The sequence below is a fragment of the Molossus molossus genome, unplaced genomic scaffold (assembly GCF_014108415.1).
Source record: "Molossus molossus isolate mMolMol1 unplaced genomic scaffold, mMolMol1.p scaffold_m16_p_10, whole genome shotgun sequence".
Lineage (NCBI taxonomy): Eukaryota > Metazoa > Chordata > Mammalia > Chiroptera > Molossidae > Molossus > Molossus molossus.
The window spans coordinates 54,676,238-54,703,095 of record NW_023425345.1 but is presented as its reverse complement, the minus strand read 5'-3'; the positions used below and the strand labels follow the sequence as shown (position 1 = coordinate 54,703,095).

Here is a 26,858-nt window from a genome sequence, read left to right as displayed (position 1 = left end):
TATCATTGGGAATTATGTCCATGAAACAAAAATATGCAGCAATTAACAGCTGTTTTCAAAAGTTTAAAAGGAAATACTATTTATGATATCATGTCGAGTTTAAAGGTAGATTATAAAAATGTACATAGAATATAACCCCAATGTATAAAATAAAAAAATGGAAGACTATATTCCAATTGATAACAAAATCTACAGCTGTTCTTTGCACAATCCTGTTTTTGCTGTTTGTTTAAAATTTTCTACAAGAAGATGATTACCTTTATATCATCAAATATAAACAAACACTTTCTAAAACATGGTTTGGAGAAGCACTTGGCTTCTGCTAAGATAATAGAGGGCAGAAAGAAGGGAAGGAAGGAACATTTGGGGAAGTTAAACAAATATGTGGAAAAAGATTCAAAGGCAATTCCCATCCTTTAGCACCTGTATTCCAAGTATCTTTATTTCAAAATCAACTGAAAGAATCTGGGAATGGAATAAACACCTGCTTTTATACCAAGTACAGGGCAAAGTCTAAACCCAGGGATAATATTAAGACTTCTCTGTGGTTACACTCAGAACAGAATCTGGCAATTTAATATTACCAGAGCCCCCATTACTCCATCCTGCTTCCCCAAAAAACCATTACCAAATCTATCTTCAGTATGAAATTATTTTTGTAATAAAAAGAACCACTTGGTACAACTTTGTGTACAACCTATTCTCTTGTTTCATTTTAACCCATGTGGAAATTTGATTTATTCTATTATATGCATTTTATTTTTACAAGAGTTTGTATTATTTACCATTCTTGAATAGATATGTCACTGCACAAGAAAATCCTCTTAATGACTTCAAGTTAGGCAGGAAAAACTTTTTCCATTCCAGAAGCTGTCAAGAGTTTATTGTATAAACAGGTATGGGCAGATGAAGGAAATGCCCAGCCAACAATACTAACAAAGAACAGTGGAATCAAGTCTGAATTCTTTGGCATAACATTTGGATCCATCACAACTGGTTTGTATCATTCCTCTTTACCTGCTCTCCATTCACTCCCCACAATAAAGTCTCTGCACATCAAAGTTTCCTCTGTCACATTATATCCCTTCCTCTTTCCAACAATGACAACCAATGTATGGACACCAATTGGCAGCCACACAAATATGGAATCAAATCTAAGTTCTGCCAGTTTGGCTGTTGGGCAAGTTACAACTTCTTTGAGGCTCAACTTCCTCATCCTGTAAAACAAGGAATAAAAAAATCTACCTTGTAAGTTAAGGTGAAGATTAGAAATAAGGCATGGAAAGCCCCCAGCACAATACAGCCAGCATGCAACAGAATGCTATTATTTCCTGGCTCTGTGCCTTCACACACTGCTATTTGCCCTACCTAGAATGTTACTGTGTCCCCCTCTACAAAGGGAAATATTTATCAGTCAAGACCCAAGGCTTAATACTTCTTCTTATGTAAAGCCTTCCTTTACTCTCTTATGTAATTGGTGGCTTCCTTTTCTGAGTTAGTTCAATATTTTGTTCTTTTCTCCATCAAAGTTCTTACTACACCAAAGTCTATTCATTTGTTATCCATTATGGACTGAATATATGTGTCTTCCCCAAACTGCTATGTGAACCAACCTCCTAGTATCAGAAGGTTGGGCTTTCAAGAAGAGATCAGGTCATATGAATGGAACCATCATAAATGGGACAGTGCCTAATAAATAAGACCCCAGAGATCTCTCGCACCCCTTCCACCAATGAACCAGGAAGCAAACCCTCACCAGACAACTCTGCTGCGACCCAGATCAATTTTTCAGCCTCCAGAACTGTGAGAAATAAATTTCTATTGTTAATAAACTATCCAGTCTATGGTATTCTGTTATAGCAACCTCAACTAAGACATTAACTCTTTGAAGATTAGAAGTTCCTTAAAGACTGGTAAGTCTGTAATTCATCTTTGTAGCATCTGGCACAGAGCCTGAAGCACTCAAATATTTCTGAATAAAACCAGCAACAACCAAAGAAATCTAACAAAAATGTTATAGTATCCCAGGGAGAGTAGTAAGGGCAAATGGCACAGTGAGGTCAAATACAATAAAAATACAAAAGATGCTGTCACATTTGGTAACTAGGAAGTAGAAAGCAACCTTGGAGAAATCCATTTCCACAAAGCAGGAGGCATTGAGCAGTGAAATGGGAGTCAGAAGGTAAAAACAATGCCTTTAAAGAATGAGCAACTGCCCGGCCAGTGTGGTTCAGTGGTTGAGCGTCAACCCATACACCAAAAGAAAAAAGAATCTAAAACCTACTATGGACACAGACAATAGTGTGAAGAATACAGGGGAAAGAGGAAAGCAGCACAGTGGAGGAGGGTAATGGGGGGGGGCAAAAAGAGGGAACATCTGTAATACTTTCAACATTGAAGATAAATTTTTTTTTAAATTTTAAACCTAAAGTAACTCTTTAACTGTTTCAGCTAATATAATCTTTTTTTCTTTATTGATTTTACTTACTTTAATCCTCACCCAAGGATACTTTTCCATTTATCTTCAGATAGAGCAGGAGGGAGGGAGAGAGGAAAAGACAGAGAGAGAAACATCAATGTGAGAGAGACACATCGATTGGTTGCCACCCACATGACCCCAATTGGGGATGAGGATGAACTGCAACCAAGGTACACGCCCTTGGCTTGAATCAAACCCGGGACTCTTTTGTCTGCAGGCTGACATTCTAACCATTGAGATTTTAGAGAGAGAAGGAGAGAAATAGAAGCATCAATGAGAGAAAACATCAATTGGCCGCCTCCTGCATGCCCCTCTCTGGGGATTTGGCCCACAACAGGGGCATGTGTCCTGACCGAGAATCAAATTGGGAATCAAACCGGTGACCTCTTGGTGCATGGGTCAACACTCAAACACTGAGCCACATGGGCCGGGTAACAACTATAATCTTTTACTTAATATTCCTCAACTACCACCTTCTGACTGTTAATTTTGTTCTTCATAACTGAAAATTTCCATTCTTTTCAAATACTACTAAAAATATTCTGCAAGAAATTCTAAAATAGAAAATCACTCCATGCTTTATATAACCTGCAAATTTCTCAAAGAAATAAGATTAAGTGGTTCACTTACATGCCCAAAGGTCAGTGATTTTCTTTCTTTTTTTTTGGTACGTGCCCCTAGCGGAAACCGAACCTGGGACTCTCTGGTCCGCAGGTCGACGCTCCAACCGCTGAGCCAAACTGGCCAGGGCAGGTCAGCAATTTTCAACCTTTTTCATCTCAAGACACACATAAACAAATTACTAAAATTTTGCAGCAGACCAAAAAAATATATATTTTTTGCAGATCTGACCAAAAATAGGTATAATTTTTATTCATTCACACTTGACGGCTATTGTTATTGTTTTATTTGATAATCTAAGGGAAAAGAGGTCAGTGCCCATGACTAAATAATCAGGTATTGCACATTTGTTAAGATTCTTGCGGCACAATGGTTGAAAACACTGCTGTAGATAAAAACACTAAACAGTATTGTCTGAAGTTAATTTTACTACACAAGATGTTTTCATTCTGTATTTCACACTATATTTTATTATTCTTAGTTGGCTTATTAATTGGCACCATAAAGTTTATATAAAGAGCTTGCAAATTTTTAGCTGTCACAGAATTGTAATCTTTAACATAAATTCTGTTCTGTTCTTCAACAAAACCAACAAAATACTTTCATGATACAAAAGCCCTTTTTCTTTAAATTCAGTAAGAGTTAAAACAAATGAGACTATTATTGAAAACTGCATTGTGCACGTCCAAGAGCACAATAAACTGAGGACTTCCAGCCAAGATGGCAGAGTAGGTAAACCTGCGCTCGCCTCCTCCCCAAAACACTTCAAAATTACAACTAAATTTTAGAACAACCATCATTGAGAGCCAGCTGAAGACTAGATGAACAGAATTGCTATAACTGAGCATATAAAAGAGATGCCACATGGGAACTGGTAGGAAGGGCTGAGAGGCAGAACCCACAGTCCCATACCCATAGTGTGGCAATTAAGAATTGAAAGGGCTATCTCAGCTGCAGAGGTCCTGACTGAGGAATGGGGGGGGGGGGGGGTCCCAGCTCCACACCAGGTTCCCCAACCCAGGAATCAGTGCAGAGAAGAGGAGTCCCCATAAACAGCAAAGATTGTGTCCCAGAGACACAAAGGGTTGCAAGAGACCAAGGTGCTGCAGGTCTTAAAGGGACCATGCACAGACCCACTCACTCACAAACTCACTGTAAGCCCCAGCGCAGGCGCACAGCTCAAAAACTGTGAGAGACACACATGGAGGATCTAAATTGGTTAACTGCAGGAGCAGGGCTGGAGGGGAAAGGGTGCAGGCAACTTTCTTCAAGGACAGAAGTGGCGGCATGCACCATTACTACTTTGTTGAATTCTTCTCCTACTCAGTTGGCTCTGCCAGGCAGGCACCAAATATATGCTCTCCATTCCCCCTGCCCTGGTGATTCCCTGAGACCACCTCCCTCCACCCAACTCACCACCTGGCCTCAACCTCTTGGTGGCTCCTCAACACAAGTAGCCTGGCTCAGCTCAGGCTGTGGACTTTCCCAAAATCTCTCAAAGGTCCACAATCCCAAAACAAGCAGTGGCTAGCCTTGGCATATCTTGTAGGTCTTGCTAAGCAGATACAAGTCCAGTAAAAGTGGAGACCAGTTTCAACTTGTATTGTAACTCCCATCAGTGGTCTCAAGCCTGGCATAAACAGTGGCCAGGATTGACCTGGAACACAGCTTCCACTAAGCAGCCACAAGCCCAGCACAAGGTGTAGAGCTGGCCTCAGTTTAAACTGTGGTGCCCACCAAGGGTCCCAAGCCCAGCACAAGTGGCAGCCAGCCTCAGTTCACAGCATAGTCTCTCCCAAGTGCCTCCAAGCCCAGCACAAGTGGCAACCAAACACAGATCACACTGAAGTTACTACAAGAGCCCCCAAACCCGGCATAAGCAGAGTTGGACCATGGCCAGCAATAAATTCCTTCCAAGAGGCTCCAGATCCAACACACCCAGTGGGTGGATTCAAAGCACACTGGAGCACCAGTTAAGCAGCTCCAAAAGCAATACACCCAAAAGGCAGATTCACCTAGTATCAGGGCCCTACTAAAGCAATTCCTGTTCCATGCGGTCAACCCAGACAAAACAGCTCCGTCACTGTAGTCACAGCCCACCTTCACAACCAGTCAGCCTGAGAGTCAATCCCATCCACTGACATACCTATAGCAACCGAGGCCCAATGACAAAGGAGGGCACACACAACCCACACAGGGACACCCCTGGAGCACCTAACACAGGTGATGAGGGAGACTATACCACTGGGTCCCACGGGACACCTTCTAGACAAGGCCATGATATCAAAACTGGAAGATTTAACAGATCTACCTAATACACAGAAACAAACAAAAGGAGTCAGCAAAAATAAGGAAAGAAAGACATGTCCCAGATGAAAGAACACGACAAAAGCCCAGAAAAAGTACTAAACGAAATGGAGACAAGATATCTACCAGATAGGGTTAAAAAAGAAAACTGGTTATAAGGATGCTCAATGAACTTAGGGAAAGAATAGAGGGTCTCAGTGAGAATGTCAATAAAGAGATAGAACACATAAAAAGAGAACCAGTCAGAAATGAAGAATATAATAAATAAAATGAAGAATACAGTAGAAGGAATAAACATCAAATTAGATGAAGTGGAGGACTGAATCAGAGATCTGAAAGACAAGGTAGCAGAAAACATCCAATCAGAACAACAAAAGGAAAAGAAAGAATTTTTAAAAAGGCTAGTTTCAAGGGACCTCTGGGACAATATCAAGGGTAATAACATTCACATTACAGCGGTACCAGGAGAAGAGAGAGAACAAGGGATTAAAAACCTATTTGAAGAAATGACTAAAAACCTGATGACAATAACAGACATACAAGTCCAGGAGGTGCACAGAATACTGAAAAGATGGCTCACACCAAGATACAGCATAACTAAAATGCCAAAGGTTAAAGATAAAGAGAGAAGTTTCAAAGCAGCATGAAAAAAGCAATTGGTTACATGCAAGGGAGCTACCATAATTTTATCAGCTGACTTCTCAACAGAAACTATGCAGGCCAGAAGGGATTGGCAAGAAATATTCAAAGTGATCAAAGTCAAAGAACTACAACCAAGTTTGCTCTTCCCAGCAAGATTATCATTTCAAATCAAAGGAGAGATAAGACATCTCCCAGATGAGAGAAAAGCTAAAGGAGGTCCTGGCCAGTGTGGCTCAGTAGGTTGAGCGTCATCTCATACACCAAAAGGTCACCAGCTCGACCCAGTCAGGGCACACACCCAGGTTGTGGGCTCAATCCCCATGCAGGAGGCAGCCCAATAATATTTCTCTCTTGCGTTGATGTTTCTTTCTCTCCCTCTCCCTTCCTCTCTCTCTAAAACCAATAAAGACATTTTTTAAAAAAGAAGTTATCAAAAATAAGAATTAGCCCTGACTGGTTTGGCTCAGCGGTTAGAGCGTTGCCCATGGTCTGGAGAGACCCAGGTTCAGTTCCCGCTAAGGGTGCAGTTTGTCCCCAGCCCTGGTTGGGTCGTGCGGGAGGCAGCCACTCAATGTGTCCCTTTCACGTTGTTTCTCTCTCTCTCTCTGTCTCTCTCTCTCTCTCTCTCTCTCTCTCCCTCTCTCTCTCCCTCTCTCTCCCTCCCACTCTATCTGAATAAAAATGAAAAAATGTCCTCAGGTGAGGATAAAAAAAAAAAAAAAAAAAAGAATTAAAAACAAAAATGTTAAAGGAGTTCATCACCACTAAAGCAATACTACAAAACATGTTTAAGGGACTTAAGAGGAAAGCATTAAAAATATGAGTAGAATATACAGAAAAGTAAAAAATGCTCATTGACAAAGACAAAGAGTAAAAACAGTACATCAACCAACTACAAAGCTAGTACAAAGCTTAAAAGACTAAGTAGAAAGATGATGTGTAATTACAACAATGAATTAAAGAACATACACAAAGAACTACACACACACACATAAGAAGTAAATAATCAAGACAAAACCATAAACGTGGAAAGGGTGATTAAAATTGCAATGATTTTAGAATGTGTTTGAACTTAAGCAACCGTCAACTTAAAACAGACTTTTAGAAATATAGCTTGGTATATATGAAGCACATGGTAACCACAAACCAAAAATCTATAGGAGATATACAAGAAGTAAGAAAGGAACAGAAAAAAACTACAAAAATAATCAGAAAACAGATAATAAAACGGCAATAACTAAACCTATCAATAATTACTTTAAATGTACATGAACTAAATGTTCCAATCAAAAGACATGGCATGGCTGAACAAAAAACAATAACAACAACAACAAAAAAAACAAGACCTGTGCATATGCTGACTACACTTCAGATCTAAAGACACAAGCAGACTGAAAGTAAAGAGATGAAAAAACATTTCATGCAAATGAAAACCAACAAAAAGCTGGAGTAGCAATACTTGTATCAGACAAAATAGAGTTCAAAATACTGTAACAACAAAGATTTTATTTCATAATGATAAAGGGATTATAACAAGAGGATATAACATCTACCCGCCTAATATAGAAGCACCTAATTATATAAAGCAGATATTGATGGAAATAAAGAGAGTGACAGTAAGACAACAATAATAGGGGTCTTGAACATAGACATCAATGAATAGATCATCTAGACAGAAAATCTATAAGAAGACAGTGGCCATACATGACACATTAAACAAGAGGAATTTAATTGATATTTTTTAGGACATCTCACCCAAAAGCAGCAGAATACATATTCTTTTCAAGTGCATCATGGAAAATTTTCGAGGATAGACCACATTAGGCCACAAAACAAATCTCAATAAATTTGAAAAGACTGAAATCATATAAAATCGCATCTTCTCCAATCACAATGGTATAAAACGAGAAATCAATTCCAAGAAGAAACCTAAAAAACACACAAACAAGTGGAAGCTAAATAGCTTGCTACTAAACAGTGAATAGATTAACAACTAGATCAAGGAAGAATTCAAAAGATATCTTCAGCTCAGCCAGTGTGGCTCAGTGGATTGAGCGTAGTCCTGTGGACTGAGAGGTCCTGATTCAATTCCCAGTCAGGGCACAGGCCTGGGTTGCGGGTTCAATCCCCGGTGTGGGACATGCAGGAGGCAGCCATTCAAAGTCTCTCTTTTACATCAATGTTTCTCTCTCTCTCTCTCTTTCTCTCTCTCTCTCTCTCTCTCTTCCTCTGTCTCTAATAAAATCAACAGAAACACTTTAAAGAAAAAAAAGATATCTTGAGACAAATAAAAATGAAAATACAATGACCCAAAATCTACAGGACACAGCCAAAGCAGTTCTAAGAGGTAAATTTATTGCAAGAAACAGGAAAAATTTCATATAAACACCCTAACCTTACACCTAAAGGAACTAGAAAAATAGAACAAACAAGCCCAAAATTAGCAGAAATAATTTAAAAATAAATAGCAGAGCAGAAATAAACAAAATAGAGTCTACATAAACAATACAAAATATCAATGAAATCAAGAGCTGAATCTTTGAAAATTACTAAACCATTACTCAAATTTATCAAAGAGAAAGAGAGAGAGGAGAAACAGTTAAATTAAATAAAATCAGAAATGAAAGAGAAATGATAACTAGTATTACAAAACTATAAAGAATTATAAGAAAATACAATGAACAGTTATATATCAATATACTGGACAACCTGGAAAAAATAGATAAATTCCTAGAAACATGCAAGCTTCCAAGACTAGATCAGGAAAAAAACAGAAAATCTGAGCAGACTGATAACTACTAACAAAATCGAGTTAGTAATCAAAATTCTCCCAACAAACAAAAGTCCTGAACCAACTGCTTCAAAGGAAAATTTTACCAAACATTCAAAGAATCAATATCCTTTCTCAAACTATTTCAAAATACTGAAGTACTCTCAAACTCATTTTACAAGGCCAGCATTACCTTGAGACCAAAACCAGAAAAAGACACTACCAAAAAAGAGAATTACAGACAAGTATTTCTGATGAACACAGATGCAAAAATCCTCAATCCTCAACAAAGTAGCAAACTGAATTCAGCAATACATTTAAAAGATCATACACCATGATCAAATGGGATTTATTCCTGGAATGCAAGGTTGGTACGAAATCTGCAAATCAATTAATATGATATACCACATAAACAAAATGAGGGATAAAAATAATTGTCTATTATGTTTGAAGATGAAGAAAAACCTTTTGACAAAATCCAATATCCAGTTATGATAAAAGCTCTCGGCAAAGTGGGGATAATATCATATTCAAGATGAAAAGCTGAAAGCTTTTTCTTTAAGATCAGGAACTAGACAATGAGGTCCACTTTCAATACATTTACTGTTGGAAGTCCTGGCCACAGCAATCAGGCAAATGGCATCCAAATTGGAAAGGAAGAAAACTGTCATTATTTAAAGATGACATGATACTATAGAGAACACTTAAGATTCCACCAAAAAACTATTCAAATAAATAAATGAATTCAGTAAAGTAGTAAGATACAAAATTAATATTCAGAAATCAGTTGCATTTTTATATACCAATAATGATATCAGAAAGGGAAACTAAGAAAACAATCCTATTTACAGTTTCATCAAAAAGAATCAAGTGCTGCCCTGGCCGGTTTGCTCCGTGGTTAGAGCGTAAGCCTGCGGTCCAGAGAGACCGGGGTTCAGTTCCCACTAAGGGCCCGTACCTCCTCGGTTGCAGTTTGTCCCTGGCCCTGGTTGGTCCTGCAGGTGGCAGCCACTCGATGTGTCCTTTTCACATCGATGTCTCTCTCTCTCTCTCTCTCTTTCTCCCCCTTCCCCCTCCCTCCTTCCCACTCTATCTGAACAAAAAATGGAAAAAAATGTCCTCGGGTGAGGATAAAAAAAAGAAGAAGAAAAAGAATCAAGTGCCTAGGAATAAATTTAACCAAGGAGACCTGTAATCAGGAAACTAGAGACACTGAAAAAAAAAAACCTGAAGAAAATACAAATAAATGGAAGGCTATATCATGCTCATGAATAATAAGAATGAACATCATTAAAATATCCATAGCACGAAACAAAGCAATCTACAGATTCAATGTAATCCCTTTCAAAACAGCAATGACATTTTTTACAGAACTAGAACAAATAATCCTAAAATTTATATGGAACCACAAAAGACCTTGAAAAATAGCCAAAGCAATCTTAAGAACAACAAAGTGGAGGAATCAGGCTATCAGATATCAAGCAATAGTCCAAGGATATAGTAAACAAAACAACATTTACTGGCATCAAAACAGACACATATGTTGTGGCCAGTTTTCTCAGTGGTTAGAGCATCAGTGTCCGGACCAAAGAGTTACGGGTTCTATTCTGGTCAAGGGCACATACCTCAGTTGCAGTTTGATCCCTGGCCCTGGTTAGAGTCATGTGAGAGGCAACTAACTGATGTGTCTCTCTCACATCAGTGTTTCTCTCTCTCTCTTACCCCCTTTCTCCCTCCCGCTCTATATGAAGATAAATGCAAAAATGTTCTCGAGTGAGGATTAAAAAAGAAAGACAAATAGATCAATAGATCTATTTAGAGTCCAGAAATAAACCCAATAGACAGTCCAGAAATAAACCCAATTAATCTATAACAAAAGAGGCAAGAATATACAATGGGGTAAAGACAGTCTCTTCAATAAATGGTGTTGGGAAAATTGGACAGATACATGCAAAAGAATGAAAATCACTTTCTTATACTATATACAAGAAAAAACTAAAAATGAATGAGAGATGTAAATGTAAGACTTAAAACCATAAAACTCCCAGAAGAAAACATAGGCAATAAACTCTTTGACACTGCTCTTGACAATATTTTTTTAGATATATCTCCTTGGGCAAGGGAAAACAAAAGAAAATAATAAATGGGACTACATCAAAATAAAATAAAAAAGCAAAGGAAATCATCAACAAAACAAAAAGACAACCTACTGTCCTGCCTGGATGGCTCAGTTGGTTGGAGCATCACCCCGTACACCAAAGGTTGTGGTTTCAATTCTAGTCAGGGCACATACCTAGGTTGCAGGTTCGATCCCCAGTAGAGGCATGTACGAGAGGCAACCAATTAATGTTTCTCTCTGTCTCTCTTCCTCTTTCTCCAAAAATAAAAATAAAAAACACGTCCTCGGGTGAGAACTAAAAAACAAAAAAAAAAGACAACATACTGAATGGGAATAGATAGTCACCAATGATACACTTAATAAGGGGTTAATAGCCAAAATACATAAAGAACTCATACAACTTAACACCAATAAAACAATCAATAATAGAGGACCTAAACAGACACTTCTCCCAAGAGGACATAGAGACAGCCAATAGACATATGAAAAGATTTTCAACATCATTAATTATCAAGGAAATGCAAATAAAAACCACAATGAGATATCACCTCACACCTGTCAGAATGGCTATCACCAATAAATCAACAAACAAGTGTTGGCAAGGATGTGGAGGAAAGGGAACCTTCATGCATTGTTGATGGAAGTGCCGATTGGTGCAGCCACTATGGAAAATAGTATTGAGGGTGCTAAAAAAATAAGAAATGGGCCCTGGCTGTTGGCTCAGCAGTTAGAGCATCGGCCCATGGACCAAAGAGTCACGGGTTCGATTCTGGTCATGGGCATGAACCTCAGTTGCAGTTCATCCCCAGCCCTAGTCGTGGTCATGTGGGAGGCACCCAGTCGATGTGTCCCTCTCACATCACTGTTTCTCTCTCTCCCTCTCTCTTCCTCCCTCCCATTCTATCTGAAGATAAATGGAAAAATATGCTCAGGTGAGGATTAAAAAAATTTTTTTAATGGAACTGCTTTATAACCCAGTGATTCCACTCTGGGTATATATCCAAGAAACCCAAAACACTAATTCAAAAGAATATATGCCACCCCTATGTTCATTGCAGCATTATTTACAATAGCCTGGATATGGAAGCAACCTTAGTGTCCATTGATGGACAAATGGATAAAGATCTGGTACTTACATACACTAGAATATTACTCAGTCATTAAAAAAGAATAAAATCTTGTCATCAGCAACAACAAGGATAGACCTAGAGGGAATTATGCTAAGTAAAATAAGTCAAAGAAAAATATATACTGTATAAATTCATATATATGTGGAATATAAATAAATAAATAAATGAGTAAATAAAACAGATACAGACTCTTAGATACTGAGAACATTTTGATGGTTGCCAGATAGAAGGGGAGGTTAGGAAGAGGGGTGAAAAGGGGGAAGAATTAAGATGTACAAATTGCTAGTTATAAAAATTGTCATAAGGATGTAAAATACAACATTCAGTTAAATTAAATACCTTACACTAAACTCCAGTACAAACAAGTGGTAATTGGTGACCAAGTTTTAAGAAACTTAAAACTAAGTAGATTCTACCATTAATTTCATCTTCTCTGTGAAATGCAGGAAAAACTGATTATTTTAACAGTTTCTCATGACTTGAAAACTGTTGCTCTTTACTGAGTGGGGATTTAAAACTTAGGTACCTCAGGTTCTAGGAACGTAATGAAAAATTAAGATGAAAATATAAAAGCACCTAGAGCACAAATTTGTGAATATGCTAAAAACCATCAAACACCTGAAAAGGGTGAATTTTATGGTATGTAAATTATATCTCCCTTTTTAAAAAGGAGAAAAAGCATTTAGAAAATTTTAAATTTTAAACTTCTAAGACATTATATCAGCATTACTGTTAAATAGAATAACATTTTCTGGCCTGCATCACAGATGCTAAGAACCAATGTAGAATAATAAAGAGCACAAGTAAGGCCACTAGCTTAATAATGATTTAAGTAAGAATTTTAATGCCAATGTTTATATGCTTATCTGCTAAATTTTTCCAATAAAGTCCCATTTCATCTGTCTTTTATAATAGGGCTATTTTCAAATTCTATAGCAATATATTAGTATCACATTTTACTAAAGTAATCTTTGCATTTAGTAATACACTAAAATATAATAAGATGGTTATTAAGCACCAGGCTTTGAAGGCATATGATCTCTACTCTGCTTCTTACCATATACATGACCTTAGGCAAGTAAGTACCTTACCCTCTCTGCCCCATTTTCCCATAGGGTTGTTGCACCAATATATGTAAAGTGCTCAGAACAGTGCCGGGCACTTAATCAAGCAACCCAATATCACCTACTTTAATTATATAATTGTTATTTTTATGGAAAAAAGTATCTCATCTTAGACAATTCATTACAAATCATGATAATATTCAAAATTCAGTTTATCAATGAATGCAAACATTTAGGAAAGTCTGGCTTAACGATATCTATCTAAGCAGCCTCAGTGTTTATGCTATATATCTACCCTATTCACAAGTCTAATTTTTCAAACTCTATTAGTTCTTCCCCTGACTCTTCACATAGAAAGATACACAGTCTGGAATATAATGGGCATACCAAAAGGTATTTCTTAATCTACCTGGATTTATAAGGTTTACAAAGTGGAACCTGTCCTATATAATGTTTAACAAATATGCTGAATAATTTTGACTTAAATTCTGTTCACTTAAAAATGCTCTCTATAGTCTGGCCGGTGTGGCTAAGTGGTTGAACATTAATCTATGCACTAAGAGGTCACCGGTTCGATTCCTGGTCAGGACACATGCCCGGGTTGTGGGCCAAATCTCCAGTGGGGAGCATGCAGGAGGCGGCCAATTAATGTTCTCTCATGGATGTTTCTATCTCTCTCTCCCTATCCCTTCCTCTCTCTTTAAAAATCAATAAAGAAAAAAAAATTTTTTTAATGCTTTCTATATATTAAATGCTCCTTCAAACTCTGGAGTAGGTGTGAAAATCCCACCTTGACAGAAAAACAACATATCACTTAAGTAAAATCAAAGATCCACATCTGACTGCTAGCCAAAAACAGATTTATATTTTGCTGATGGCCCGGTATGCAAAATTTTGTCAAGCAAACTACAGAAGGTCAGAAGCAATCTCTGAGCCTACCAATTTGACCTTAAGTTCTAGTTAATTCCATACTTTCACTGTTTTCTCCATTAGATGTTTAAATTATTTAAGATAACCTCTAATAAAAAGTTACTGGGAAAAAAAAGTCTAGCTGTGGCCGGTTTTGCTCAGCAGTTAGAACATCGGCCTGCAGATCAAAGAGTCGCGGGCTGGAGTCCAGTCAAGAGCTTGTACCTGGGTTGCAGTTCGGTCCCCTGCCCTGGTCAGGGTCGTGAGGGAGGCAACCAATGGATGTGTCTCTCTCACATCCATCGATGTTTCTCTCTCCCTCTCTCTCTCTCTCCCCCTACCTCCCACTCTATCTGAAGATAAATAGAAAAATATCCTAGGGTAAGGATTTTTTTAAAAGTCTAGGAAAATAAGCTAAATAGTGAAAGGTAGGTTAATTATTTAAAATCCCCCTTCCCTAGACAGACACACACACAACCACACATACACCAAAAAATTTTTTTTAATATTAATCTATCACTTATTCACTTTTCAGGTGATCTTGAGTCATTTTAAACTCTCTAAGCCTCTACTTTCTCCTCTGGAAATGGGGATAAAAAGACAGATAAAACTACCACATGGGATGCTGTGAGCACTGATACAATACATAAAGTATTTTAGCCAATCACTATGACATAAATAAGTTTTGATATATGTTGACTTTTCTATTTAAATCAAAACCTCATTATCATTTGAGTTCTACTTATTAAAAGAGCTTATTTTCCATGGTAACCATCTCTGTTGACCCATCCGTGCACACCTCCTCAAGGGCAGTAACTTTACAAGCACTCTGAAAACCGGTATATAACTATCTAGGACGCCTTCCTCAGCTATCCCCCTCCTCCGTGAGTTATGTACCCTGCTCAGGAAAGAGGCTGTACTTACCACAATTGCCTTTATTACTTGAGAGTCCCCTGTGGGCAAGGCCTGTGTCGTATTCAGTTCTGTACCACAGACTGCAGCCCAGTCGTTTTTAACCCCTCATATTAGAATCACATGGAGAGCTTATCAAAATATTATTGCCTGGGATCCATCCCAAATCCACTAAATCATAAGGGGTCAGGGAAAAAGAGGGCAAGAGTCATCAGCATGGGGGAATATTCTTTTAAGACCCTCACATGATATTAATGTGCTGCCATAGTTAAGAACCACTGCACTCTGACATTTAAAATACTATACAAACAGGTATGTATACATGTATGTGTGAATATATAGGTGTAGAAACATAAGCCTTAGCTCAAGACCCTCGTCTTCAATAGCCTCTCACAGCCCCATCGAGTCTTCCCTTTAAACACACAATATTTCTAATAAACAATTAGCTACAAGCTATTAAGAAGGCTTTAAGACTAAATCAGTTCTTAAGTTTTTTCATGTAACTATGCCTTAGCCTTCTTCCCCAGATTATAGTCTTCCTCCACATTCTTCTTTTCTCCATAGTACCTTGAACACAAACGTAGTAAACATTTGACTGATCTAATGAACACATATAATAAGTATTGGCAGGAAGCACGTCACATCCAATATCCAATTCCTCTGCCAAAAAAATAAAGAACTTAAATTTAGAAAAAAGCTTTAAAAAAAATCTCTAACTTTGCAAAGAAGAATTAAAATTTATCTCACTAATAAGCATCTGTATATTTGCACTTTTTATTACAGTCATCGGGTGCAGTCTCCACCCAGTATTTTACCCTAATCCATTACTTTTAGTTTTTTACTTGCTTCCTTCCTAAAACTAGCTTCTACTTGCTTTCTGTATCTTTAGCTGCTGTCAGGTACCTTTGCAACCATTTTATAGTACTTGGTAATTAGTAAAATAAGTTAATAAAAGGCATAATGAATGTGTCACATGCATGTTTAATAAACACTTCTTGAAGGAACTTACTGTTTATCAATCACTAAAATAGGCTCTTTGCATACAAATTACATGCTAATCTAATATAAACTTGGATGGGAATAGGGTCTAAAAATAAGTCTTACTCAACATTATATATAATACAAGTCTACTTTTGAATATTGATAGATTGGTGGTTTTCTGCTTTCATAATATCTTCATACCTGAAAATTTTGTAAAATATTATATGGCTTTGTAAAATGGAGTGCTAAGTAGTATTATACAAGATGCTCCACAGCAACTGGCATTCTCAAAGTTGAAACTACTAACAGAAATAAATAGCACACAATTCTAAAAAAGCAACAACTGAAAGATATGAAAATGGTTCACCTTTAAAGTTTTGAGTCATACATTTTACCACTACTAAAATAATCTGAAAGACTTAAGTTCTTTTTTAAAAAACTGAAAATATGGGGAGGAGGCAGTCAAGAAGCATGCCTGCTAATTAGATACTATGGTAAAACATTACCATGTTTTGTTGGGTCCTACAGCATGAAACAGAGCCATAGTAACCACAAAAAGAAAGCAGTCTTCAATTCCCTATTCAATAAAAAAGGTTCAAATTCCACAGACCAAAAAATGGTATCCTGGGTTGTTTGTTTTTAAGGAAGATTAAATTTAGGAGTTGCCAACACCCAAATGAAAAACATTCCAGAGTATTAGACTCAATTGTAGTGGGGAGTCATCTACATTCTCAGCACTATGTTCCTTACCCAAAGCAGAAGTATTAACAAAGAATGTTTCTCAGGAACTCACAAGATACACCATACTTATTTTCCTCAGTAAACATTACCCTTGTTAAGAAAAACAAAAACAAAAAGGTATTTGAGAAATAACAATTTTAGCACAGGCAGCCAGACAAATAATGAAGTTTAACATCTGCCAATGTATTTTCCAAATAAGACCCCTGTCAAATGAATAATGAGGAAAAGATTGAATATGGCAAATTCTTTTATTTGGGCCAACAACTACTTTTAAAAATAAAGTTGAGGAATGTAGTTTTTCCAAAGCCTTGTCTTCAGTTTCCTCTTAATCTTCATATTTTTAACTAAACAAACAACAACAAACCCCTAGAAATTTGATTACCACTCTTATGAATTACTTCTAAAGCAATTTAATGAATAACAGATCTTTTGTGCAAGTAGCAAGCCACAGTGGACAGTTTTGCTGGCTGATAAAAATCTCTCCGAAACACTCTTAAAAATATACCCTTTAAAAACAAACTGATGTTCCAGGTACAAAAATCATATTAAGACTGCCCCGCCAGTGTGACTCTGGTTGAGCATAGACCCATGCACCAAGAGGTCGCCAGTTCCATTATGGTCAGGGCACTTGCCCAGGTTGTGCTAGAGTCCCCAGTGGGGAGGGAAGGAGGCAGCTGATCGATGTTCTCTCTTTTCTCTCTCATAGATGTTTCTATCTCTCTAAATTAATATAAGAAAATTAAAATTAAAGAAAGAAACTCATATTAAGACTTAAAAATTTGAGTATATTTGATATACACCCTAGTTTATCGGCAATGCTTTTAACCACATTTAAAGTTAGTAAATTCTTATTATTTTAATATTGTCAAAGTCGAATAAACTGAAGACCAGGAGTAAAATAAAAAAGTAAAATATAAAGAGCCAATGAGAAAAAAAATGCAACAACTTTGGGTGAAACAAGGTTGTTGAATCACTTCCCAAAACCAGCGAGCTACTGTTAAAGTAACCGAAGCTTGTTTAGGAGTGTTTTGTTTTGTTGCAGGTAAAGTGGAGCAGTTATACACTAAGCAAAAATGTTTCACCAGTCATTCTAATAGGAAGATGCTATTACTGCCTGAAGAAATGTTTTGAGACTGCTTTAAAAAAAAAAGGGAAAGAAAACCAGCCCTACCACAAATGTCTTCCAGAATACACAGAGCCAAATATTTAAATACTAGGAAAGACTGTCTCAGAAAAAAATTGTGAGTTGTTACAGCGTTCCTATTGTCCAAAATATCACTCAGAAAAAATGTGTGTGTGTGTGTGTGTGTGTGTGTGTGTGTGTGTGTGTGTTGGGAAGAACCACTTCCAAAAGCTGGTTTATACATGAAATAGGGCATCTATTCATTTGGATATACTCATCTTGGGTTCATTGAAAGATAAAGCTGTCTCGGATAGTGCTAAGACCACTTCTCCTGTACAGGTGCTATTAAACACTGTTAAGAAGAGATAAACAATCTGATAACTTGAGCCGGACACGTAGGAAACTAAATAGAGTATGTCGTCATCACCATTAATCAATTTTTCTAACTGACCAAGCATAAAAAAACAAGTCTGAGTGAGCAAGTTCTGGAGCCAAGAGTTGTCTTTCCAGCCCTGTAAAAAATGTGTCCTGGGTCTGAGACCTTAGCCAGGAAGCCTGAAAAGCACGTGTCCTGCTTTGGGTTTGGGGAACTTCCCAGGAAGCATTTGTTCAGAAAACTCCATCACCCTCTGCCTGCCTGAAAGGATAAGCAGCAGGAGCTACAGAGGGAAACCTCTGGGCCAGGGAGACCCGCGAGCTCCCCGGAGGGAGACCCAGTGGACTGGAGGCCAGCCCCCGCCCGCCCGGCTCACCTCGGCCGCCGGGATGTTGACCACGCCGGTGGAGCGCCGCTTCTCCCGCAGTTTCCTCTTCTCGATCTGCCCCTTGCCTTTCCTGGCACTGGGGCCCGAGCTCTTGCCCTTCTCCGGGGCGCTGTCCCGCTCCTCCTCGTCGCCCCGGGCTGGCGGTGCCCCGGGGGCGGCGGCGGCAGCGCCGGCGGGGGGCTCGTCCTCCGGCCGCCGCGGGGCGGGGGCCGCCCGGACCAGCGCCGCGGGGCCCACCGCGCAGTTCACGCCCCCGGGAGCAGCAGGTGCGGCCGCGCCGCCCGGGAGGTTGTTGTTGAGCTCGTTGGCCGCGGCAGCCGCCGAGGTGCCCAGAGCCCCCGGCGGGGGCTTTCCGGCCGCGTCGCTACTGCCCCCGCCCGGGGCGGCCGGGCCCGGGGGGTTCTGCTTGGCGCGCAGCTTCTCGCGCTTCGCCTTCCACTCCTCCAGGAAGTCGGTGGTGCTGCCGCCGCCGCCGCTGCCGGTCCGGTAGCCACCGGTCGCCATATTCCCAGCGGGGCCGGCCGGGCCCTCACCTCAGGCCGCCTCTTCCTTCCCGCGGCCCCGAGGACACGAGCGAACGACCTGCGGGCGCGGGGCGACAGCGGCTCCCCCAGCCGCCCGCGGTCTAGGGGGAAACAAACGGGACGGGAAGGGAAGCGTAATGTCCTCGCGCGGCCCGAGGGTCTGCCCCGCGGCCGCGCCCCTCGGACCCCCAACCCGGATCGCGCCCACTCGTCCCCGCCGGCGAGCGGCCGCCGAGTCCCCAACCTGCAAGGTTTCCCCGACGCACCTACACGGCGGGCCCGGCGATCGCCGCCCCCCGAGGGGAGGAGAAAGGGACTATCCCCACCCCCCGCCCCCGCCCCATCCTCACCGGGGTCCGCGCCTGCGGCAGTCGGGGAACCAGGGCCAGATCCCGCCACCTGTCGGCCTGTCGCATCTCCTGCCCCTCGCTCCGGCCACTGCCGGTCCCGGGTCCCCGCTACCGTCACTCCCACTCCCCGGGCACGGAGCGGAGCCCCGAGCCGGCTCGCAGCGGCAGGGAGACGCGCAGACGCCGGCTGTCCCGCCGAGTCGGGAAGGGACCGGTGCGCGCGTGGAGCGCGGGCGGCCCGGGCAGCCCCTTACCTGCGAGAAGTTTGGGGGGCGCGGCGCCGGGCTGGGACCGGGCTCCCAGGTGAGCCCAAGCGGCCGCGCAAAAGGAGCCGCGGCCAATTCACCGTCGGGAGCTCCGGGCTCTACTCAGCTTAGGAGGGAGAGAAGAAAGCGGGGAAGAAGGGAGGGAACCGGGGAGCGAGGGGCGGGAGGGGAGCCGAGCGACGCCGAAGCGCAGGCGGAAAGGGCCGAGACGGCGCGGAGGGGCGCGGCGCGCGGTTGGGGGTGGGGTCCTGCCCGCCGCCGCCCCGCCCCCGGCGCTCAGGTGCGCGACGCCGCGGCCAGCCCGCCGGCCGGTCGGCACATTCCTGGGCTCGCAGCCTCCCGGCGTCCGGCCTCGGCGCCTCCGACCCGCAGCGGGAACGACTCTCCACGCCCTTCACCCCGCTCCTCTTCTCCGCCTCTCCCTTTTCCCACCACTCTTCCTTTTAAGTACAAGACAGATTCTTCGAGGGAAAGTCTCGAGTGCAGCTGGCGGAGGGGAAAGTGCAGTCAGCAGGGGATGATTCAGGGCTGACTAGCCAGGATGGGAAAACGCTCGCGTCCCTGTTCCTCCTCGCTGCCCCTTTTCAGAGGTGCTAGGATGGCAGGTAGAGAATGGAAAGAACTGAAAGGAACCCAGCAGCCCCCTTGTAAGAAAAGTTTGTGGTCTGGTGAAAGGGGCACCTAAAAGAAGGGGCTTAAGTTGACACTGCATTATCAAGAGTTTACTATTATCTTAGGCTTACAGGAGAACATTAAAAACATTTCGACAGTGCGTTGTATTGGCTATCTCAATCCTATTTGGAGTTTTCTTCCTAACCCTGTCTCTACACCTCCTCTTTGCAGATAGCGAATTTAGCAGCAAAAGCTCCCTGCCAACGTACTAAAAGCTGCAATGATGCTTGTTTGATAGGATCTGGGGCGGTGATTTGTCTCTATTTTTCCATCCCTAACGCGCCCTAGGGTAAATCCTATCCTCAGATGCAAGTCATCTAAGATTTCTGGATCAGGTCTGGGTGGGCTGCCTCTGACAGGGACCTGAGGAGACTGAGCTCACTTAATCCAAGTAATGCCAGGGCACATCACGGTAGTAGGGTACAAGTATCAGGTCACCATTTTGTGAAAAGTAGGCGAACCTTGAGTCACACTCTTACCTAACATCCATCTCTTTCTTTCTTCCTACTTAGTATTCCTATTTTGCCCAGGTGACACATGGTGGGTGGGAAGCTAGTGTGTGCCTGCGACAGGAATGAGAACAGAAGATAGTGATTCACTTGCTATTTATTTCTCAAAGAGAAGCACACCGTTCTGGTCTTTGGTCTGGTGGTTGGGATGAACATATAGGTAACCAGGAGGGAGCTCTGGAAAAATCCTTAGAAAATTAAAGGCCTGCCTTGGGAATTGGTTTAAAAGGCTGAGCCCAGCTGGTACCAACCTGGGTGCATCCCCTGAAATTCCTCACTTACAGATTCATTTGTTTGTTTTCTGAGTTTTAGGAGGGGAGAAGGAGGGTTGGGCATTAAACTGATTCACACTAATATGCTTTGAGGGCCTTCAGGGTACAGTGGAAAGAAGGTTATAGTCTGCCTGGAAACAAACATAAGTAGCTGAGAGGTCTAAGGCATGTTGTTTAAATTCTCTGAAACTCAGCTTTCTTCACTATAAAAATCAGCCATAACAGCATATATGTTTTAAGCCGTTATAAAAATTGACAGGGTGTTTCAAGTGTGCTTGGTTCAAGGAAGGCATTCAGTAAATATAGTCCCTTTTATTAATAGGATATCAGGTAGAGTCCTGAGTCTCTAAGATGTTGGGGGTTGAGGGGAGTTAGGCACAAAAGGTAAGGTACTGAATATGAAATATGAACTTGAAAACAACAGGCTGAATAAACTAGGGTAATACTTATGCCACATAAATTTGTCACTGTATCTCTTAGACCAGTTCTCTTAACATTAATAGGCTCTGCATCAGGAAAGTTGGGCTGTTACTGACTTGTGTGGTTTTAAGTTGCTTAACTTTTGTGCTTCTGTTTATTTACATATAAAATGGGGATAATAATACTTCCTACACTATGAGAGTGTTGTGAAAGTGCCTGAGATCCTTAGATAAAAGGTAATATGTGAGTACCAAAGTAGTTATTACTAGTCCATAAAGTGCCCTAGGAACCATGGATGAAAGAGATTATTGAGGTACAAAGCATTATATATTATTATTGTTATCACTTATTATACCTTTGTCTTTACTTTACCATTCTCAATATTCCCAAACATATATTTCACAGCCAGACTGTTTCCAACATTGCATCAAGATATTTAGCTGAGTCAGTCCTAAATTGCAAAATGTTTGTATATCATCAATCTTTATGTATAGCTTCTGATGAAATAATCTTCAGAGACTCAGAGCTTGGTTTCTCAACCACGTCACTATTGACATTTGGGACTAGATAATTCTTTGTTTGGGTAGTTGTCTTGTCCATTGTAGGATGGTTAGCAGCATTCTTGGCTTCTACCTATCAGATGCCAGTATCTGCCCACCAGCCCCAGTAATGACTTTGCCAAATCCTTTGTGGGGAGGGCAGGAGGCAAAATCTTCCCGAAGCTCTGAGCTAGCCTAAAATATCTAATTTTGGTGACTCACTTGCCCTTAATAATAGAGGGAAATATGATGATGCTAACAAAACGGAGATTCATTTTAAATGTCACAGTGAAATTTATTCTAAATGTTAAATCTTACTTAATGTTTTCTAAGAAGTGGATTAGTTATGATGTGAAATAAACTATTTGTATGTGTTGAAATAATAGGATATTGCAAAATGGCCATTTGCCTTCAATGCAAATATTTCTGGAGCATATGCAGTTCACCCTGTAAAATAAAAATAATACATGTACACAGTTTTAAAAGTTAAATACTTTAGTTATGTGAGGATTATAGCAAAAGACAGCAACCTACCCTTTTCACTCCCAAAACCCTTCCCAGAACTTCGAACTCTTTTAACTGTTTCTGCTAATATAGATGTTCGTTTTTATTTTTTAGATGTCTTTATCTGCTATTCTACTTCTTGATTTTTCCAATTTTAGACATCCTTTGCTGAGTTCCTAATACAGGAGAAGAAAATTTAGCTCTCTCACACTAACTACACATAGTTTTCTTATTCCTAAACTCCCACTATATATCATGGTGTTTATTGAATAAACATTAAATGTTTACAGTGTTTGATGACCATTCAAATATTGTTCACAGCTAAGCCATGCAGTGTACTATAATTGAATTTCCCCTTTTTTAAACAACTTTTTCTTGTTACACACTATTTTCTCCACAGTTAAAACTTGCACTTTTGCCCTGGCCGGTTTGGCTCAGCGGTTAGAGCGTCAAGCTGTGGTCCAGAGAGACCTGGGTTCAGTTCCCGCTAAGGGTTCATACCTCCATTGCAGTTTGTCCCCAGCCCTGGTTGGGGTTGTGTGGGTGGCAACTAGTCAATGTGTCTCTCTCACATTGATGTTTCTCTCTCTCTCTTCCTCCCTCTCTCCCTCCTGCTCTATCTGAAGATAAACGCAAAAATGTCCTCGGGTGAGGATAAAAAGAATAAATAATAATAAAATAAAACCTGAACTTCTTTTTCCCTTATCATTGGCTTATTTTTCTATATACCAGTCATAAATTTACTCTCAAACTTTCCTCCTCTCAATATTGATCATGTCAGGTAATCTATTAATTCTATTTCCTTTTTCTTGGAGACATCTTTCCTAGAGCCTGCTCTAGTTTGGATTGATTTTAAGGTTTATTGCTCTGTGGTCTTCCCTAACATCCTTGGAATCATTTCCTATGCTGACCCCTTGTTTCCTGAATCCCACATTGTCCTCGTTCTTGGCACCCCCCCCCCCATTTTAGTGGAGTACATCTTCAGTATATTCTGAAGATAAGGTTACACATTTTTAGAGAGTTTGCAGGTTAGAAAATGTTTTTAATTTATCTCTGCACTTAATAGTTTTGTGGGGCATAGATCTCTAGGTTGGGTATCATTTTCCTTCATAATTTTGAACACATCACTATATTGTCTTCTAGTTTCCAGAGTTTCTGTTGAGAAAACCAATGGCATTTTGATTCCTTTGTATTTTCTCCCTGGAAGTTTTTGGCTCCTTTTACCCATATTTTCTGACATATCTTGAAGATTTGACCTAAGTTGGTCTTTTTCCATTAATTAGGCACTTTGTGTGTAGCCTTTCAGTCTGCTATCTGCGCTTCCATTGGAAAATTTCCTTAGCCTATAGCTTTGATAATTCTTCCTTTCCATTTTCTCTGTTCTCTCTTTCTGGAACTCCTATTAAGTAGATGTTGGACTTCTAAGAGTTTCCATCTCGTTGGCATGGTATTCTACTTTCCGTGAAATTTTGTCCACCTTATATGCCGATCTTTCTATTGAATTTTCTGTTTCTGCCACCAGTGTTTTCTAATGTGTTTCTTATTCTCTAAATATTTTTTTAGTAATATCCTATTATCATGTCACAGATTCATTATCTTTTCTCTTCCTAAGGAATTTTAACTTTTCTTCTGTTAGTCCTGTACTGTGTCTCTAACCTACATGTTCCTTTTTTTATTTTTTTTTTTATTTTTAGAGAGAGAGGAACGGAGAGGCAGAGAGAGATAGAAACGTCGATGAGAAAAAAACATCGATTGGCCACCTCCTGCATGCTCCCCATTGGGGATCTGGCCCACAACCTGGGCATGTGCCCTGACCGGGAATCAAACTGGTAACCTCTTGGTGCATGGGCTGATGCTCAACCACTGAGCTACACCAGTCGGACCATGTTCCTTTTTTTCTTTTTGATAGTTTTAGTCTTCATCCTTCATGTTAGAAGATTTCCTCATCATACTGCTGTTCATTCATATTTGAGAATAAAGCACTTTAAAAATGATTGGATGATCTGTGAAAAAGCAGAGCTTGTTGACTGATAGTGCTCATTAAGGGGGTCAGTGTTTGGTCCCAGGCATTTTGTGGAAGCATGTGTCAAATGTCAGCATCTGGGGAGCTTCTCTCTTGGCCAGATCCATTTTCCTGAGAAAAGCTGTGTTTCTGCCTGTGTTGCCACTTGTCAACTGTTTCAGGAGCCAAGCAGGGAAAAGGCACTGGGAAGTCTCACTACTCAGCATGCTGGTTGCACTGAGTCCCTATGCTCAGTGTGCCCGGTGTGCTCAAGTTCATTACATTTGTGATTCTCTAGTTGCAGAGAGTAAATTTCCAGTCCTCTGCGTGGATCAGGAGAGAGAGCCTCCTTGCTACAGAGCCTTGAAGAGCAGATTCAATAATCTAACTTTTCCTTATGTTGATTTTCAACTAGTCCCTTTGTTTCCACAACCCCCCCCCCCCCCCCGCCACCTTTGCTCTCTTTCAGAGGTATGCACTGCTGCCTCCAATTTCCAGGTTTTCTTTTTAGGGTTCTTTGGGGTGAAAAGTATTACTTACTCACTTTGTCTCCTGCAGGTGGTTAGAATTTACCTTTCTCTGCTCTGCTGAAGTCCATCTGTTTTCCATCTTTCATCTTACAAAATTTTCTTCTCATCTCCTATCTTCTTTGTTATTATTGGCTTATCACTTTACTTTTATTTCAGAGAAGTTACTTGAGGGAGTAGAGATAAAATGTGTATTCAGTCTGTATTCAGTCCAATCATTGATTTTGCAGATTTCCAGATACTTTGAAATCTAAACCACAATGAAGTCAGATCAGTAGAGACCACCACATCTTTTCCCCCTCCTCATTGAATGAAATCATAAGCCCCTATTAATTGACACTATTAGAAAGTGCTTTTTGAAATGTGTTGTGGTTTCTGTAGGCTGGTTTGAAAATGTGGTCCTTACCAAATGTTCCCATTATTGAAATCCTAGGGAAAAAAGTCTGACATTAATATTAAAAATAGTTGTATTTCTCTTTTGTTGCTGTTTTATTTATTTATTTATTTATTTATTTTGGTTTGTTTGTTTGTTAACCACAGTAAAACTATATGTTATTTAGCCAGTGAGTTTTCCCTTTTTCATTTGACTGCTGGTAATCTTTGGTCAGATTCATGGCCTATCCAGAAAAGAGCAAGGTTTTTTTGGTACCTGACACATACACAATCTTCTTTAGGAAAAAAAATGGTAAGAAAATAAATATAAAAAAAGAATTTTTAAAAATTATCAATTTTAACAAATTGAAAATGCCATAAGCATTATAAAATTTAGAAAAATAGCCCAGCCGGTTGAGCATCGTCGACCCATGCACCAAGAGGTCGCCAGTTTGATTCCCGGTCAGGTCACATGCCCAGGTTGTGGGCCTGATTCCCAGTGAGGGGCATGCAGGAGGCGGCCAATCAATGTTCTCTCTCATCGATGTTTCCATCTCTCTCTCCCTCTCCCTTCCTCTCTATCTAAAATCAATAAAGAAATAAAATAAAAAATTTAGAAAAACAACCAAATTATTTATAATTTACTCTGACATATTTCTATAACACTATTTTACCTGCATCATTATTTACTTTATATTATTTATTATTCATAAAATATGTGACTTCACATTCAGCTTTATCCTCTATTTATAGTACAAATATATAGATTTGTGCACCACAAACACAGGAACTCTGATACATTGTATTTGGTATTATTTCCATCAAAAAAGAAAATAATACCAAATTATTGGTATTATAATATATTGGTATTATAATAATACCATAACTGGCCCACGGACCGAAGAGTCCCGGGTTCGGTTCCCGCTAAGAGCACGTACCTCAATTGCAGTTTGTCCCCAGCCCCTGTTGGGATCGTGTGGGTGGCAACCACTCAATGTGTCTCTCTCACATCGATGTTTCTCTCTCTCTCTTCCCCCCTCTCTCCCTTCTGCTCTATCTGAAGATACATGCAAAAATGTCCTCAAGTGAGAATTAAAAAGAAAATGTACTTGGCATTTATAATTTTATGCCTTGTATTGTTAAATATATTCTCGATAGGAAAGAACTTCTGTTTTGACAAGTATCAATGAGAACAATTCTCTGCTTATTTTACACATTTGATGATTGGAAGGATTTCCTACAGACTAGCATTAATGCCTTCAGACTTGACGCCTCCTACAAGGAGCAACCTCTTTGTTGCTGCCATCAACCAACTTCCCAGTCACTTGACTTACTGAGG

The 26,858-nt window shown here is 40.2% G+C and overlaps 1 protein-coding gene across 1 annotated transcript in view; it reads right to left on the bottom strand.

The window, feature by feature from the left end:
- The window catches only part of PAWR (pro-apoptotic WT1 regulator), a 122,238-nt gene extending 102,488 nt beyond the window's left edge, over positions 1-19,750 (bottom strand). Inside the window, exons 1-2 of the mRNA XM_036252514.1 lie at positions 19,691-19,750; positions 18,551-19,187 (exon numbers count right to left, since the gene is read on the bottom strand). Of these exons, the coding sequence (XP_036108407.1) occupies positions 18,551-19,066 (516 nt within the window). The 5' untranslated portion in view covers positions 19,067-19,187; positions 19,691-19,750. The remainder of the gene's footprint in view (positions 1-18,550; positions 19,188-19,690) is intronic.
- Positions 19,751-26,858: the final 7,108 nt, after the last annotated feature.